Source organism: Dipodomys merriami, unplaced genomic scaffold (genome assembly GCF_024711535.1).
Source record: "Dipodomys merriami isolate MVZ:Mamm:240054 unplaced genomic scaffold, mDipMer1.0.p SCAF_1, whole genome shotgun sequence".
Lineage (NCBI taxonomy): Eukaryota > Metazoa > Chordata > Mammalia > Rodentia > Heteromyidae > Dipodomys > Dipodomys merriami.
The window spans coordinates 91,523,573-91,540,043 of record NW_027202270.1 but is presented as its reverse complement, the minus strand read 5'-3'; the positions used below and the strand labels follow the sequence as shown (position 1 = coordinate 91,540,043).

Sequence of the window (16,471 nt, the reverse complement as noted above, 5' to 3'; positions counted from 1 at the left end):
TGGTTGTCACACTAGGAATTTCCTATATATCTGCTTCTTGCCATTCTTTTGCAGCTCTTTGCAAATGGACTGGCCTTTACTGACTCTGACAAACTGAAGCCCTAATTGAAGGAAGGAAGATTAAAAAATAACTAAAAGCAAAAAGAGCAGGGGACATGTTTCAAGTGATAGAGCACCTGCCTAGTAAGCATGTAATGGAGTTTAAAGGAAAGAGGAAGAAGAAAGAGAGAGGAAGGAAGGAAGGGAAGGAGGTAGGGAGGGAGGGAAGGAGGGAAGGGAAGGGAAGGGAAGGGAAGGGAAGGGAAGGGAAGGGAAGGGAAGGGAAGGGAAGGGAAGGGAAGGGAAGGGAGGGAGGGAAGAGGGAGAAGGGAAAGGAAGGAAGGTAAACATTCTGAGAAGCAGAGATGCAGAAAGGTTCTGATGAAGAAAGTTTCTCTTATATTTGTTTATAGTCAGGCACTACTGCCACCTGGTGGCCAGGCTACATACAGTCATAAAACTTAAAATCCACATATTCCAGCTATTAGTATTGCGTAACAACTCTATATAGAAAGTTGGGGCAATGTGGGTTGGAACAATTGACTGGTCTACTCTAATCTCTCAATGTTTCTTAATAAATAGCCAATCTCCAATTTCTAGAGAATAAATGAAAACTTATGAACCAATGAAAACTTTACAAAGACAAACTTCTAAAATAAAAGAAAAAAATCATCTTTCCCTTTCCACACTCATTCACCAAAAATACTCCACAAACTCAGCAATTCCAGTCATACAATACATGTACAAAGGGGGTTTTAGTTTTTAAGTAAAATCAATTTTATTAGTAAAAAAATCTTCCCAAATGTCCAAAGCAAACATTCCAAGGAAAAACCTACATACAGTAAAATTAGAAGTATCCCAGGTTGACAAAAAGATACATAAATATGGACACCCATAATCACCGCCGCCTTCTGAAACCTGAAAGGAAGGGAAACCAAGAATGAGGCAAAGGAAAGTTAGAAAAGCTGAATGACAGGAAAATAGGGCTTATCTAGAGAAGGGCTTGACAAGGTAGGTTGCTAAGGTAGTCCTCTCTCAATTATCTTCCCAGGATTAAAGACTAAAAGTAGGAATGAAACTGAAATGGGATAATGGTTCCTTTGGGTAATACTTTAATTCCAGTTAAGGAAGAATGAACAGGTGCTGTGAGACCTTGGAGATGAAATCTAGATATCCCTTCTGTGAATAATGCTGATGTCCTGCTTAGATAAAAAGAAAGATAAAAAGCTCACCTACAGACAATAATGCTCATTATGGGAGAGATACTTTGGGGACTAATGAGACCCAAGATGGCAAATTCTGAGAGGTAGCATTTCAAATCAAACTTCTACGTTGCACTTGATCACTTAAGTCCTAGAGGTTCACTGACCTTTTTTCTTCCGACCTTTCTTAGGTAACTTCTTCCGCTTCTTAATAGGATTCTGATCCTGGAGACAGATGGAGAAGTGAAGGAATAGCAGTGCATTTGCCAATTCTCCTGGTACTAAGCCCCACATACATCTGGCTGAAAACATGACAGTTACCTACCACTGCATCTTAGCCTTACCTCATCAAGATGAGTAGTTCCTCCCGTCAATGCACTGATGTCACTGAAGTGCGTGAGGGAATGAAGCTGTGAGCTCATAACACTTGCTCGTTTTCGTCGTCCTTTCTCTCGCTTACTGACACTTAAGCGCACCATCATGCTCTCCTCATAGTTAATCCTGTCAGAAAAGACAGTTTCTAGCAGCTCACATAATTGTGACAGGAAGCTTTAAGCCAGAACCTGGGTCATGTTATTTACTTATCCTTGTTCAGATGTCTCAAGATTTTTCATAGATCAACACAGTATTAAGTAAAGATGTGTGGAATTCTCAGTTGCAGGCTACCTCAGTGAAATGTTCTCTATGCTAGAATTTCTCTCATCCTAAAGATGAACCCTAAAATATTTTACCAGGAAATTCTTTCACTTCAGGCCTACAAAGTAGATACCCTCAATGGGGATCTACTCAGAACCTGAGTAGAGTTAATTAATCTGAATTTAAGTTGGAGTCATTTTTTAACTTGCATTCTCCAACCTCAGTGCCATTACAAAAAACAACAAAACAAAAAACTGCCTTAGACAGGTGCCAGTGGCTTACAATTGTAATCCTAGCTACTCAGGAAGCTGAGTTCAGAGGATCGTGGTTCAAAACTAGCCTACGGTAGAAAAGTCTGTGAGAACTCATCTCCAATTAACCACTAAAAAAAAGCCAGAAGTGGAGCTGTGGCTCAAGTGGTAGACTTGAAGAAAAAAACTCAGTGACAGTGCCCAGACCTTAAGTTCAACACCCCACAACCAGCATGGGAGGGGTGTGTGTGGATAGAAGACACTCTCCCCTCAAAAAAAACCATCCTGCCTTTACTGTCTTCTGCACAAGGGAAAGTAGTGCTAATGAGATATAGACAACTAAAGCCCTACTATGTGGAAGTGAGTATCTTCTCCTCCACAATTTACTAGAGCCTAAACAGATGGAAGGAACAAGAGTAACTTTTTTTCTCATTCTTATTCTGTACTTCAAACTCCAGTTTTTCACTCTACTTCCTATATAAAGTTAGTTTTCTTAGGACCAGATTTAATCACATTTAATTCAAAGTGTAGGGAAGATTCTATATAGTGAAAATAATTTCTAACTGCAAGAGCTCAGACCTGTGCTGGTCCTCCTGACTCTGGCGAGTGACATGTGGATGACGAGTGTCACGGATTTCTTCTGGAGCATCTGAGTACTGCTCCTTGAGTTCACGAATGACAGAGCTACTCAATGCCCGCCTCTTGGCTCGTTCCAGGCGCTTTTTCTCCCGCTCAGCCTCTGTTTCATCTACGTGATAAAAAATCCAAAAGGGTTAGTCCAGAACAGAGAAAAGGAAAAGAACCACCCAACACCCACTGAGAGGGCAGCAGGCATACCATAATGTACTGGAACCAAGCGTGGTGGAACATATTTCTTAGATGCTCCTTTTGCAGTTTTCTTCCCTGAAGCCTCAGACTGGCCAGCCTCTGTTTCATCATCCTCTTCATCCTCAGAACTCAACTACAGAAAAAAAGAAGTCTATAAATTTAGGAACTACTAAGAAAAATACAAAGAAAACCCAAAGCTGTGATACCCTGAGGAAATGAGAAGGCAAGTAAAAGGGAGAAAGGCAAACCTCACACTAAAACATTCCAAGGCATAAGCTGGAAAATAAGGTCACAAAAGAATATAGAAGATCCAGGATCATTCAGGAAAAGCAGGATAATGCAATCCTTACCTTGCTCATCATATTGGTAGGATGGGGCTTAAAACGAAGTGGGTCATTCTCACCTGAAATACAAAACCCAAGACATTTTATAAGATTTGAAACTTTATGATGATACCACAACTTTATAATGTGTTCTTCCTACTTACTAAGACTGCCTGTCACTGCTGTCTTGACCAGTTTGTCAATCTGATACTTTAGTTTTTGGTCCAAGGGTCGAAGTTTTTCCAAAACCTATAATATGGCAATTGAGTAAGATTATTTACCTTTCCCAAATCAAGAATACACCAGTCCCTGTATAAAACATACACCAAAGAAACCCAAAGAAGAGAAAAAAATACTCTTTTCCACTTGTTTTTCTTTTTCTTTTTTTTTTTTTTTTTTTTTGGGTCCGGTCGTGGGGCCTGAACTCTGGGCCTGGGCACTGTCCCTCAGCTCTTCAGCTCAAGGCTAGCGCTCTACCACTATGAGCCACAGCGCCACTTCTGGCTTTTTTCTTTTTGCTTATGTGGTGCTGAGGAATCGAACCCAGGGCCTCGAGCATGCAAGGCAAGCGCTCTACCACTGAGCCACCTTCCCAGCCCCTCACTTGTTTTTCTTATTTAAACATGAGTATATACACTCAGATGAAATCTACTGTGTGATACCTAGAGACCAGGATCTAAAAACTAGAGCTCCAGGACACCAAAAGGCTCTTACCGTGCGGATCTCCACCAGTCTCAAAACTGCAGCGTGTCCCTGAAGAGATACTCCAGAGGCTTTGTCAAGGATGAGATGGCTCAAATCCATAAGGTACATGAGCAGCAGCTGGTCTTTTACTTCTAAGAAGCTTAGACCCTGAGTTAAGCAAAACAATAGGAGACATAGATTCAGTTTTAGCCAAAGAATCAGGAGGCATATAAATAGGATTTTTTTTTTAATTCAAGTTTTCCCTATCAGTCTACATAAACCTTAAGTACAGTATCCCACCTTACTTACAGTCTTGCTTTCTGAAGTTTCAGTTACCTATAATCAACTAAATGTAAAGTTACTGAGATAACCAATTCATATTTAAAATTGTACACTGCTCTGTGTAGTGTGATGAAACCCTATGCCTTCTTACCCATTCCACCTGAGATACTTATTATCCTTTTTCTAGTGTACCCACAAAGAGTATGCTACTTGCCTATTAAGTCACCTCATAGGCATCTAGAAACCACTCAACTAACTCTTACTTTACTTAATAATGGCCCCAATATGCAAGAGCAGCAATGAAAATAAGGCACCAGGGCACAGAGCATGGAAGGACAGATTTAACTGCATATGATACAGAAAAAGAGAACATACACAAGCTATGGTATTATGTGCAATTCAGGCATTCACTGGAGAGGTGTCTTGAAATGTATCCCCCATGGATAAGAGGAGACTAGTATGGTCTCAAGAAGTAGCTATATCCAAAATAGTCAGAAGAGAAAATTATGCTAACACAGAGAAGTAAAGCTTAGAGAATTATTAAAAGATAGTAAAAGCAAGGAAATCAATAAAGTATCCCTCCCATAAAAACTATAACAAAGTTTCTCAAGCTCAGAGCTACTGATATCTAAGGCTAGATAATTCTTTGTTAAGAATTGTCCTGGGAAGTGGCGCTGTAGCTCAAGTGGTAGAGCGCTCGCCTTGAGCTGAAGAGCTGAGGGACAACGCCCAGGCCCAGAGTTCAAGCCCCACGACCGACCAAAAAAAAAAAAAAAAAAAAAGAATTGTCCTGGTACAGGTTTACAGTAGGATTTCTAGCTTCAACGCACTGTTCACTCCCAAACTGTAACAAAAAAAGTCCATATACTGCCAAGTTTTAAGTTAATCAAAATAATATTGATTTTATCCCTATATGATGCAATTATATGAATAGGTATAAACAAGCAGTTTATGTATACATACATACATTGAAATAGAATTAAAATCCATGTCAGCAAAAACTGTAGAAAGTATCTATAATATGGTTCTAATTATAACACACAGTTTTATATTCATAGGGAAATGTCTGGGTGACAGCACACAAGTAACTACTACCCTGTTGGGGTGAGACAAGGACAGGGAAGAAATAGAGTACCTATACCAAGAAAGTTTTCACAACAAAAATACTTTACTCATAATTAAAAGGCTCCACAAATGTTGACTGTTTTCATTTCTTTGTGCTTTTATATAAGTTTCAAACTTTACAAAACTGAAATTGTAATACAGGACTTGCAGTGTATCTTACTGTTAGCTTGTCTTTCATATGCAAGGTTCTATCTCATAACCTGAAAAAAATAAAAATAAAAACCCCAGAAGACCCCACAAAATTCTGCTTTGTATTGATAGGCAGAAAATCAAGCAAACGTCATATATTTTTGTTGTTTTTGATCATGGGGCCTGGGCGACATGCTGTCCCTCAGCTCTTCAGTTCAAAGGTAGTGTTCCACCACTGGAGTCACAGTGCCACTTCTGGCTTTCTGAGTGGTTTATTGGAGATAAGTCTCATGGACTTTCTACCCAGGCTGGCTCTGAACCACGATCCTCAGATTTCAGCCTCCTAAGTGGCTAGGATTACAGGTGTGAGCCACCAGGACCTGGCATAAGTTAACTTTTGTGCGTGCGTGTGTGTGTCCTGGGGTTTGAACAGGCTTGCTCTGAACCACCATCCTCAGATTTCAGCCTCCTAAGTGGCTAGGATTCACAGGTGTGAACCACCAGGACCCGGCACAAGTTAACTCTGTGTGTGCACAAGTTAACTCTGTGTGTGTGTAACTGTGTGTGTGTGTGCCAGGACCCGGCACAAGTTAACTGTGTGTGTGTGTGTCCTGGGGTTTGAACTCAGGGCCTGGGTGCTGTTCCTGTAGCGTGAGGCTAGCACTCTACCATTTGAACCACAGCACTACTTCTGGCTTTTTTTTTGGGGGGGGGGAGGGTAGTCCCCCAGGCTTTCCTACTCAGGCTGGCTTTGAATCATGATCCTTTTGATGATGATACCCAACCTCCTAAGTAGCTAGGATTACAGGTGTGAGCCACCAGCGCCCAGTTAAGTTAGTTTTTTGTGGTGTTTTTAGTTTGCTTGTTTTTTGGCTAGTCCTGGGGCCTGGGCACAGTTCCTGAACTTCTTTTGCTCAAGGCTAGCATTCTACTAGAGCCACAGCTTTTTGTCCAGCTTTTTCTGCTTATGTGGTATTAAGGTATTAAAGGCTTCATGAAGGGTAGGCAAGCACTCTACCGCTAAGCTACATTCTCAGCCCCAGTATTTTTTTATATAAAATAGTGCATGTAGGAATGACTTCAGGTACAGTTAACAAATGAGTTTTGTGACTACACAAAATGAAACTGACCACACACACTGGGAAAACCTACACTTCGGCAAAGAGCTCTGGGAGCCAATGGCTAATATCTGTAACCCTAGTTACTCAGGAAGGTGAAATCTGAGGATTTAGGTCTGAAGCCAGCCCAGACAGAAAAATTCATGAAATTCTCATTTCCAATTAATCAGCAAAAAGCTTGGAAATGGCTCTAGGGATAGAATGCCAGTCTTGAGTGATAAAATCATGGAAGATTGCAAGGACCTGAGTCCAAGCCCCAGTACTGGCACAAAAGTAGTAATGGGGGTTTAACTCAGTTTTACTTAAACACTTAAGCCTGTGTATCTTGACACCAACATTTGGCTCTTATATCAGTGTGACTGAAGGATGGATTTAAAGACTATCAAGTTGACTTCCAATTCTAAACTATACATTTGATAGTCAAAGACTGAATCAGTCTTCTCATATGTAAAACATGTTTATTTCTTTCCAGCCCTAAAGAATAACTGTCACAAATAAGATACACGAAAGTACTTGTAACCTGAAAAGTATCTTGTCAAAGTCATTGGTCATAAAAGAAAAGTTAATTCAATGATGAAACACACAATATATGTGCGTGTATTTTTACTGCAAACAGCAGTCAAAAAGATCACAGCATGTCCATTACACACATTAGTTGATACAGAGAAATTTTCAGTCCCACATCATCAGTTGTGTTTAAAGTACTATGTGTTGCAAGTGTGCACAAATGTATTAACCAAAACATGATATTTTCAGGTAAGAATTCAAATGGTTTAATTCCTTAGAAAGGCTAACTCACAGTCCAAAAATGAATATCAGGTACTCAAAAGAGAGGGGACGACAAGGGGAGAGAAGTAGACAAAGAGAGAAGCGGTGTGTATGGTAGGGGAGAAGAACAGAGTCATAAAATTAAATCTTACAAAATTAAGAAAACTGAGGGAGTGGGAGGGTTCAGAGGTATAGGGAAGAATGACAAAAGGGGTAATATAGATCAAGAAGCACTGTATTTATAAACTTTTGTGTTGAATGGTTAACTTTTCTGCACGATTAAAGATAATGAAAAAACTAAAATACTTTTAAAAAGCAAATAAGTTGTTGTGTAATCTGTTGAGTGTGTCCTTGCCCTTAATTCTGTGAAAATATGCCCCCCATAATGCAAATAATGCTTGAAAGCAAGGTAAGTTATAGTAATCTGTAAAAGCCCAAAAGGGGTTGTAATATTCATAACTCCAGTGATGAAATAAAAATCTGGGATTTGTTGAAAGGTGACAGGGTCTTTAGCAAAAGTTGGGTGGCACTACGGGAAAAATTAATTGAGCATCCACCGCATGTGAGATAAAGAGCATGAAATAAGATCTAGTTTTCACTGAATAGTATTAATGTGTAGAACAGTAATTTTTTTTTTTGGGGGGGGTGTCCAGTTGTGGGGCCTGAACTCTGGGCCTGGGCGCTGTCCCTCAGCTCTTCAGCTCAAGGCTAGCACTCTACCACTTGAGCCACAGCGCCACTTCCGGCTTTTTTCTTTTTGCTTATGTGGTGCTGAGGAATTGAACCCAGGGCCTCATGCATGCAAGGCAAACGCTCTACCACTGAGCCACCTTTCCAGCCCCTAGAACAGTAATTTTTGTGACACTAATATAGTCTAACTCCATGTGGTTTTAAGTTATAAATACTCAAGCCTACTGTACTTACAATATAGGTAAATTTGGTTAATCTTAGAGTATTGAACTCTACGCATCTCAAGCACTAAATTGTCTGTCCTTAACAGCCATCTCCTTGGAACATACACCTACATATACCAAGGATATACTGCAGTGATCCAATAAGCATTCTAGAAGCCAAACACTGAAATGGATCAAAGTACCATGGCCAGTACACAGACAGATAAGTATGCTTTCTGACATCTTGGGCATTGTCAATTCAAACTGGATTACAATACGAGAAAATCAAACTGAACAGAAAAAATAAACATTTGCAATAAGAACAAAAGTGAACGATTACTGAATTCCCTATTTTATTTACTTATCAGAATGTTGTTTAAACGTTATCTAAGATGCATCATTTTCATAACCAACATCTCTGAAACTGGATTGTATCTTTTAGTCAGAGGTAACTTAGCACAATGTCACAAATAAACAGCACTTTTCTTTCCTTTTTCTTTTTTGTCAGTTGTGGGGCTTGAACTCTGGGCACTGACCCTCAGCTCTTCAGCTCAAGGCAAGCATTCTACCACTTGAGCCACAGCACCATTTCCGGTTTTATGGTAGTTTACTGGAGATGAGTGTCACTGAGCTTCTTGCCTGGGCTGGCAAGAAACTTGCCCAGCAACAGCATTTTTCTTAACAGGCTAATCCCTTTCCCTTATACATAAGAGACACATTCCCAAACTCCCAGTGAATGCCTGCAATGATGGACAGAATCAATTTCTATACATGCTATGTTTCTTTCAATGCATACATACCAATTATAAATTTTCATTTATGCCCGGCGCTGGTGGCGCACGCCTGTAATCCTAGCTACTCAGGAGGCTGAGATCTGAGGATTGCGGTTCAAAACCAGCCCAGGCAGGATGAGACTTATCTCCAATAAACAACTAGAAAACCGGAAGTGGCACTGTGGCTCAAGCAGTAGAGTGCTCACCTTGAGCTGAAGAGTGCAGGGACAGCGCCCAAGCCCAGAGTTCAAGCCCCATGACCAACCAAAAAATAAATAAATAAATTTTAATTTATATATCTAGGACAGTAAGAGATTAGTAACAATAACTAATAACAGAATAACTACAGAATACAAATTATTTGGTACGTTATTTGGTATGTGTGAAGTATGTCTACAATTTACCATTTGTGTTTTCAGACTAATTAATGTCAGGTAATACAATCAGTGAAACTGCAGGTAAGAAGGAATTACTGTATAAAAATAAGTAGTATGCTCTAGCATGCCTTAGATTAGATAAACACAATAATAACTCCTTAAGGGGTAGTCTATAAGGTTTATCACATTTTAGTTTTCCAGTCTAACTTCCTATGGCTTTTACACATTCATCACAAAAACTACTTACCTCCTTCCTCAGAACATCATCATGATGCTTTCTGACTCTGTAACTTTTCACATGCAGTTTCTTTTACACCTCTAGCTCCTATTTAGTCTTCAAAACCCTGTTACTCCTCTGAGAAGTCATAGAACAGGACTCCCTCTGCAGCTCTGGCACCTAACCTCACCCCATGCCTGGCATAGCATTCTTCATGACTCTTTAAGGTGACTGTTGCTTCCCAAAGCTATTACTTTTATCTGTCTCTCCACTCAACTCCAGCACAGAAACTATGTTTTACTTATCTATAAAGCTCTAGCACTTTGGACACAATACATAATAAGTCTATGATGAAAGAACTACGGAGAACACAATGTCAAGGAATATTCTTCAAATATACATTACCTTCTCTGTAGGATAGGCTCCACCTTGAACTTTTTTTGTTAGTGTTTGTACTTGTGCAGTTACAGCCATCACCTGAGATTAGAAAGGAAAAAAAAAAAAGCGGAAGGCATGGGTGAAGTAGTTCAGCACTTGCCCAGCAAGGATACAGCCCTGAGTTTAAGCCTCAGTACCATTAAAATAAAACAAATTCTAAAATATTCAGGTTTAAAAACAACAGCAGAGGGGGCTGGGAAGGTGGCTCAGTGGTAGAGTGCTTGCCTTGCGTGCATGAGGCCCTGGGTTCGATTCCTCAGCACCACATAAACAAAAAAAAAAAAGAGAGAAAAAACAACAGCAGAAAATAGCCGAGTAAGCCAAATCAAGTCCTATCTGTAAACTATGAAGGAAAGGGCCAAACGATGCCACCTAAAAATTATCTGACACATTGTCACTAAAGGGTAATAACTTTATTCAGTTCTGAGAAACTACAGGAGGAATAGTTTCTGACAGTTCAAGAGGTAAACAAAACTACAATTCTGCCCAAACCTGGGGGAGGGAACAGGAAGGGAGAGGAGAAACAGAGACAGAGGAGAAACACTTTCACCAAACCACTGGGAAGAAGAATGAACAGTGTTAATGAAAGGGCTGTGACTTTATACAGCTTGAACCTACAATACACTGAATTATATAAATGTGGGCACTCAAAATGCACAGCACTGTTTTCCTTCTAAGAACTGGTGACTGATTTCTTTATAAGTTTTCTGCACTTACCGGGGAGCAAAATCAATTACTTAGAATGGTTTTACGCTTACAGTACCTGATACCACTAAAAGTCTAGGAGTGAGGCATATAAAGTCCAAGCCATTTGGTGACTAATCTATTCCAAAGGAGAGGACATTACTTACCTGCTCCTGGAGGCTTTTCAAAAGTGTCACTGCACCTGGAACATCTGATTCCAGAACCCCCTACATAAAGGAGAAGATAGGAAAGTCAGTCTTCAATGAAGGCGATGAGCAGCGGAAGATGTTGGGCAAAAAGCTCCCTAATCTCCTTCCAAACCCCAGCGGCTTCCTCTCAAAAGCCAGCCTCCGGGGTTACCAGAAAGCAGCCCCAACTCCACGGAGTGGGGATCACAGCGCTGTCCATCACCGACCTTTCCTAATGCCAGTAATTTCTCTCGAATCGCTGTAAGGAAAGAAAATAGCCACACTAGCTGCGAGGGGGAGAAACCACATTACACTCACCGGCGCCGCCATCTTTACAACTAATGCACCTTCCGGTTTCGTATTTCCTGAGCGCCAAAGACGTCATGGATTTGATAGACAACTACCGCTGGCAAATTTAAGCCAATAGGATTCACGACTCATTCACTTCCGCCCCGAACAGGATGGAAGGGAGGCGGGTCCTCATTTGGCCAATGGAATAAAGGAATTGGTTAAATTCGCCGGGCTTAGGCGGCAATGTAATGAGGAAATGATAGTCTTGGACGGCGGAGAAGGATTGACGCGAAACCAATAAGAGCAATCAGATGGTTGATTCACAGTCAGAAGGCCCAATTGGGAAAGGGGAGTTAACTGAGCAACGTGAGAGCTTATTGGCTCCCGAATGCCGCAGTACATGCCAGTTGTTCCACCCACCACCCACCCCACCCCCGCCTCGCTATTTTCCTGCAGTGCCCCAATCCACCGCTAGGTGGCGGGCGTCCGTTTCTTTGTGTTGCGGCCACGTTGCGGAGCCGCCATTGCCCGCGGCACCTTCAAGCCTGGGATTGGTCTGTGACAGTCCTTGTGTGATCTTGGCCAGGTCTCTCAGTTAATTGACCTTTCCGTGAAGAGGCGGAAATAGCATAATAAGACGAGAAGACCCTATGGAGCTTAAATTAATATTCCAACTTAACTAATTCAAAATCTACTTGACCCAAAATCATAACCACTGGAATTAAAATTTTGGTTGGGGTGACCTCGGAGCATAAAAAAACCTCTGAAGGACAAATATCGAGACCAACAAGTCCAAATTATTAAAGTCCAAATATTGACCCAGAACTAAATCTGATCAATGAACCAAGTTACCCTAGGGATAACAGCGCAATCCTGTTACGACGTGTTTATTGCTTCGATGATTAGGTCTTTGGAGTAGAATCCTGTGAGGAAAGGTATGCCTGTGAGTGCTAGGCTGCCAATGATGAGTGCTGAAGTGGTAAATGGTAGAGATTTAGATAGGCCTCCTATTTTTCGGATATCTTGTTCGTCGTTTAGGCTGTGGATAATTGATCCAGAGCATATGAATAGTATGGCTTTGAAGAAGGCGTGGGTACAGATGTGTAGGAATGATAGGTACGGTTGGTTAATGCCTAGGGTCACTATTATTAGGCCTAGTTGACTTGAAGTTGAAAATGCAATAATTTTTTTAATGTCGTTTTGTGTAAGGGCACAGATTGCTGTGAATAAGGTTGTAAGGGCACCAATACATAGAATAAGGGTGAGTATAGTTTGGTTGTTTTGGATAATTGGGTGGAAGCGAATTAGAAGGAAGATCCCTGCAACAACTTTCTGAGCCGTGAATAGGAGAACTGGGTGTGAGAAGCCCAGATCCAGATTTAGAGGCTGGTTGGGAGGACACCGACTTCTGTGGGCTGGCCGCCGCAGCTCGCCCACCGGCTTGGGGATTTCAGGTGGCCTCACCTGTGCCACAGGTTCGGGGCAGAACTTGGTTTAAACCTAGGTTGTACATATTTCTGATACTCCCATCATACTGTCAGCTCACTCTCACTGTCAGCTCACATCAAACGTGTCAGCTCACTCTCTTCGCTTGTAAAGTCAGTTGACTACTGTTCCCATCAATTGCATTAGGAAATAAAACACTAAAAGGCAGATAGTGTTTCAGATTTCTCCCACAGTGGCTTGGAAATCAAATATGATTAGGAGCTATCTTCATGTAGTAAGGAAAAAAATAGCCCCCTTACATCACAGCCCTTCCCACCTAGTCAATTAACAAGTAGCTTTTTTTTTTTTTAATGTGCTGGTAGTGTGGCTTGAACTCAGGGCCTGGGCACTGTCCCTGAGCCAATTTTTATGTGGTAGGATAACGCAATAAGAGAAGCATCAAAGCCGGACACCGCCGACTCATGCCTGAAATCTTAGCTACTCGGGAGGCTAAGATCAGAGGATCATGGTCAAAGCCAGCCTGGGCAGGAAAGTCTGTGAGACCTCCAATAAACCATCAGGAAATCGGAAGTGGCACTGTGGCTCAAGTGGTAGAATACTTACTTTGAGCTGAAGAGCTGAGGGACAGTGCCCAGAGTTCTAGCCCCACAACTGACAAAAAAAAAAAAAAAAAAAGGAAACATCAGGGGTTTTTTTTGTTTTGTTTTTTTAAATTTATTTATTCTTGGTGCTGGTCCTGGAGCTTGAACTCAGGGCCTGGGCTCAGTCCCTGAGATTCTTTTGCTCAAGGCTAGTGCTCTACCACTTGAACCACAGCTCCACTTTTGGCTTTTTCTGAGTAATTTATTGGCGATTAGAGTCTCAGAGGACTTTCTTGCCCAGGTTGGCTTCTAATCTGAGTCCTCAGATCTGTCTTCTGAGTAGCTAGGATTATAGGTATAAGCCACCTTCCCAGCCCCAGTTCTTTTTTATTTAATTCAATAAATTTATGCTTTTAGCCTAACTTTACTGGAGCTCTATCCATTTTTGACAGAAATTATAATTTTCATGTCTTGAAAAAAAATGCCATGAATTTGCTTTTTGGAGGAGTCATAAATTGGCAGCATTTTGGGGCTGGGAAGGTGGCTCAGTGGTAGAGTGCTTGCCTTGCATGCATGATGCCCTGGGTTCGATTCCTCAGCACCACATAAGCAGGGGGAAAAAAAGCCGGAAGTGGCACTGTGGCTCAGGTGGTAGAGCGCTAGCCTTGAGCTGAAGAGCTGAGGGACAGTTCAGGCCCCACGACTGGACCCAAAAAAAAAACAAAAAACAAAATTGGCAGCATTTCTCTATAAATTTGGAAGTCATTTGCAACCCCTAAAGTATTTATTGGGCAGTGTGTCCTATGTTACGTGGTTCATCTAAAGCTAACGAAAAGTACTTGTGCTTGGTGCCAGTGGCTCATGCCTCTAATCCTAGCTACTCAGGAGGCTGAGATCTGAGGATCATGGTTTGAAGCCAGCCCAGGCAGACTCATCTCCAATTACAGAAAAAGCTGCAAGTGGCGCTTTGACTAGCCTTGACAAAAGGAGCTCAGGGACAGCGTCCAGGCCATTTAAGCCCAGGACTGGCAAAAAAAAAAAAAAAAATCCTTTTAGCAAACAGACCTGGTGGCTCAAACCTGTAATCCTAGCTACTTGGGAAGTCAACGATCAAGGGATTATTGTTTCAGGCTAATTCACGACAATAAAACTTCACAAAACTCCATCTCAACCAATGGCTGGGCATAGCGATATACTCTTGTTATCCCAGCTACAAGGAAAGCACATGACTGGGCACAGTTTTGAGTGTCTGTCATTCCCAGAGATACAAGAAAGTACAAGTAGGAGTATCTTAACCCATACCAAACCAGGCATAAAGAGAGATCTTACCTCAAAAATAATAAATACAAAAAGGGACTGGAAAAAATACCTAACAAGCATGAAACCCTGATTTCCCAGTTTAAAAAAAATTCTTTTTAGCATTTTCCTCCAATTTTCTATTAAACTTTCTGTAACCATAGTAATAGATTCTTCTAGGTGGTACCACATCTAGTTTGGTTTCCTTTTAGTGCAAAAACCTAAGTCTTTTGATAAATAAAAATTACCAGTTCAGGCTGGGGCACATGCTTGTAATCCCAGCACTCAGAAGGCAGAGACAGGCAGATTTGAGGCCAGCCTAGAGTACATAGTGAGTCCTTCTCTCATAAAACAATACCACACACACACAAAATTACAAGCTCAGGTCCTGTTTAAGTTTGTCCAGTCCAGACAGAATGCAAGACCTTATTCCAAACATAATCAGAGCAAGCCAGGCAGCAGTACTCATACCTATAATCCTAGCTACTTAGGAGGCTGAGATCTAAGGATCAAAGTTCAAAGCCAGCTTAGGTAAGAAAAGTCCATGAGACTCTTATCTCCAATTAACCAGCAAAAAGCTGGAAGTGGCTCAAGTGGTAGAGCACAGCCTTGAACAAAAAGCTCAGGGACAATGTCTTAAATTCAAGCCCCAGGACCAGCATACACACACACACACACACACACACACAGCCCCAGGACCAGCATACACACACACACACACACACACACACACACACACACACACACACACACACACACACACACACACACGAAGCCCTGAGTTCAAAAATCAGTAGCAATCCATCAAATATTTTTCTTTCTTTCTTTCTTTTTCTTTCTTTTTTTTTTTTTTTTTTTTGCCGGTCATGGGGCCTGAACTCTGGGTCTGGGAGCTGTCACTCAGCTCTTCAGCTCAAGGCTATCGCTCTATCACTGGAGCTACAGCACCACTTCCGGCTTTTTTCTTTTTTCTTATGTGGTGCTGAGGAATAGAACCCAGGGCCTCATGCATGCAAGGCAAGTGCTCTACCACTGAGCCACCTTCCCAGCCCCTCAAATATTTTTTTTTTTTTTTTGTCGGTCATGGGGCTTGAACTCTGGGCCTGGGCGCTGTCCCTCAGCTCTTCAGCTCAAGGCGAGCACTCTACCACTTGGGCCACAGCGCCACTTCTGGCTTTTTTCTTTTTGCTTATGGGGTGCTGAGGAATCGAACCCAGGGCCTCATGCATGCAAGGCAAGCGCTCTACCACTGAGCCACCTTCCCAGCCACCCCCTCAAATATTTTTTATTGTCCAGCTTTTTTTTTTTTTTTTTGTCGGTCGTGGGGCTTGAACTCTGGGCCTGCGCGCTGTCCCTCAGCTCTTCAGCTGAAGGCAAGTGCCCCACCACTTGAGCTACAGCGCCACTTCTGGTTTTCTGAGTGTTTCTTGGAGATAAGAGTTTCACAGACTTTCCTACCTGGGCTGGCTTTGAACCATGATCCTCAGATCTCAGCCTCCTGAGTAGCTAGGATTACAGGCATGAGCCACCGGTGCCCAGCTGTTGTCCAGCTTTTTAAAACAGTAGTCTGACTTTAAGAGTGGGCCTTCCACAAAACTGGTACTTGATCAATATTGGTGGAATGAATTTCTTAGGTATAGTGAGAGATGTTCCTATTAACCTTTGTCATGTCTATTAACAATCAGCGTGGAAGCAGCTAGGACCTGAGATAGGTAGATCCCTGCTGAGATTGGAAGACTAGACCAGCCTGGTAGTAGAACAGAAGAAGCCCATTAGTAAAGCAGTCACATTAAAGAAGGTGTTCTAACAAGAAGATAACAGAATAGGTTTGTAAAGCTAACCCAGTAAGTAGTAGTAATAATAGTCATTAGCACTCCTTATTTACTATTCACTATTTGTTGT

General features: G+C 41.7%; 1 protein-coding gene across 2 annotated transcripts; it reads right to left on the bottom strand.

Moving 5' to 3' along the window:
* Positions 1 to 817: 817 nt before the first annotated feature.
* On the bottom strand, positions 818 to 11,316 carry Ngdn (neuroguidin). Of its 2 annotated transcripts, XM_070025456.1 has the most exons (11): positions 11,274 to 11,315; positions 10,935 to 10,994; positions 10,051 to 10,122; positions 3,994 to 4,131; positions 3,444 to 3,528; positions 3,307 to 3,359; positions 2,966 to 3,089; positions 2,708 to 2,876; positions 1,586 to 1,742; positions 1,409 to 1,466; positions 818 to 957 (listed from the first exon to the last, which is right to left on the bottom strand). In XM_070025456.1, the coding sequence occupies exons 1-11, from the start codon at positions 11,283 to 11,285 to the stop codon at positions 938 to 940; spliced, it is 948 nt and encodes a 315-aa protein (XP_069881557.1). In that variant the 5' UTR covers positions 11,286 to 11,315; the 3' UTR covers positions 818 to 937. The 2 variants fall into 2 exon arrangements, with proteins under 2 accessions (XP_069881557.1, XP_069881567.1); XM_070025466.1 differs by lacking the exon at positions 818 to 957 and having other exon boundaries at positions 1,401 to 1,466; positions 11,274 to 11,316.
* Between the last annotated feature and the right edge of the window lie 5,155 nt (positions 11,317 to 16,471).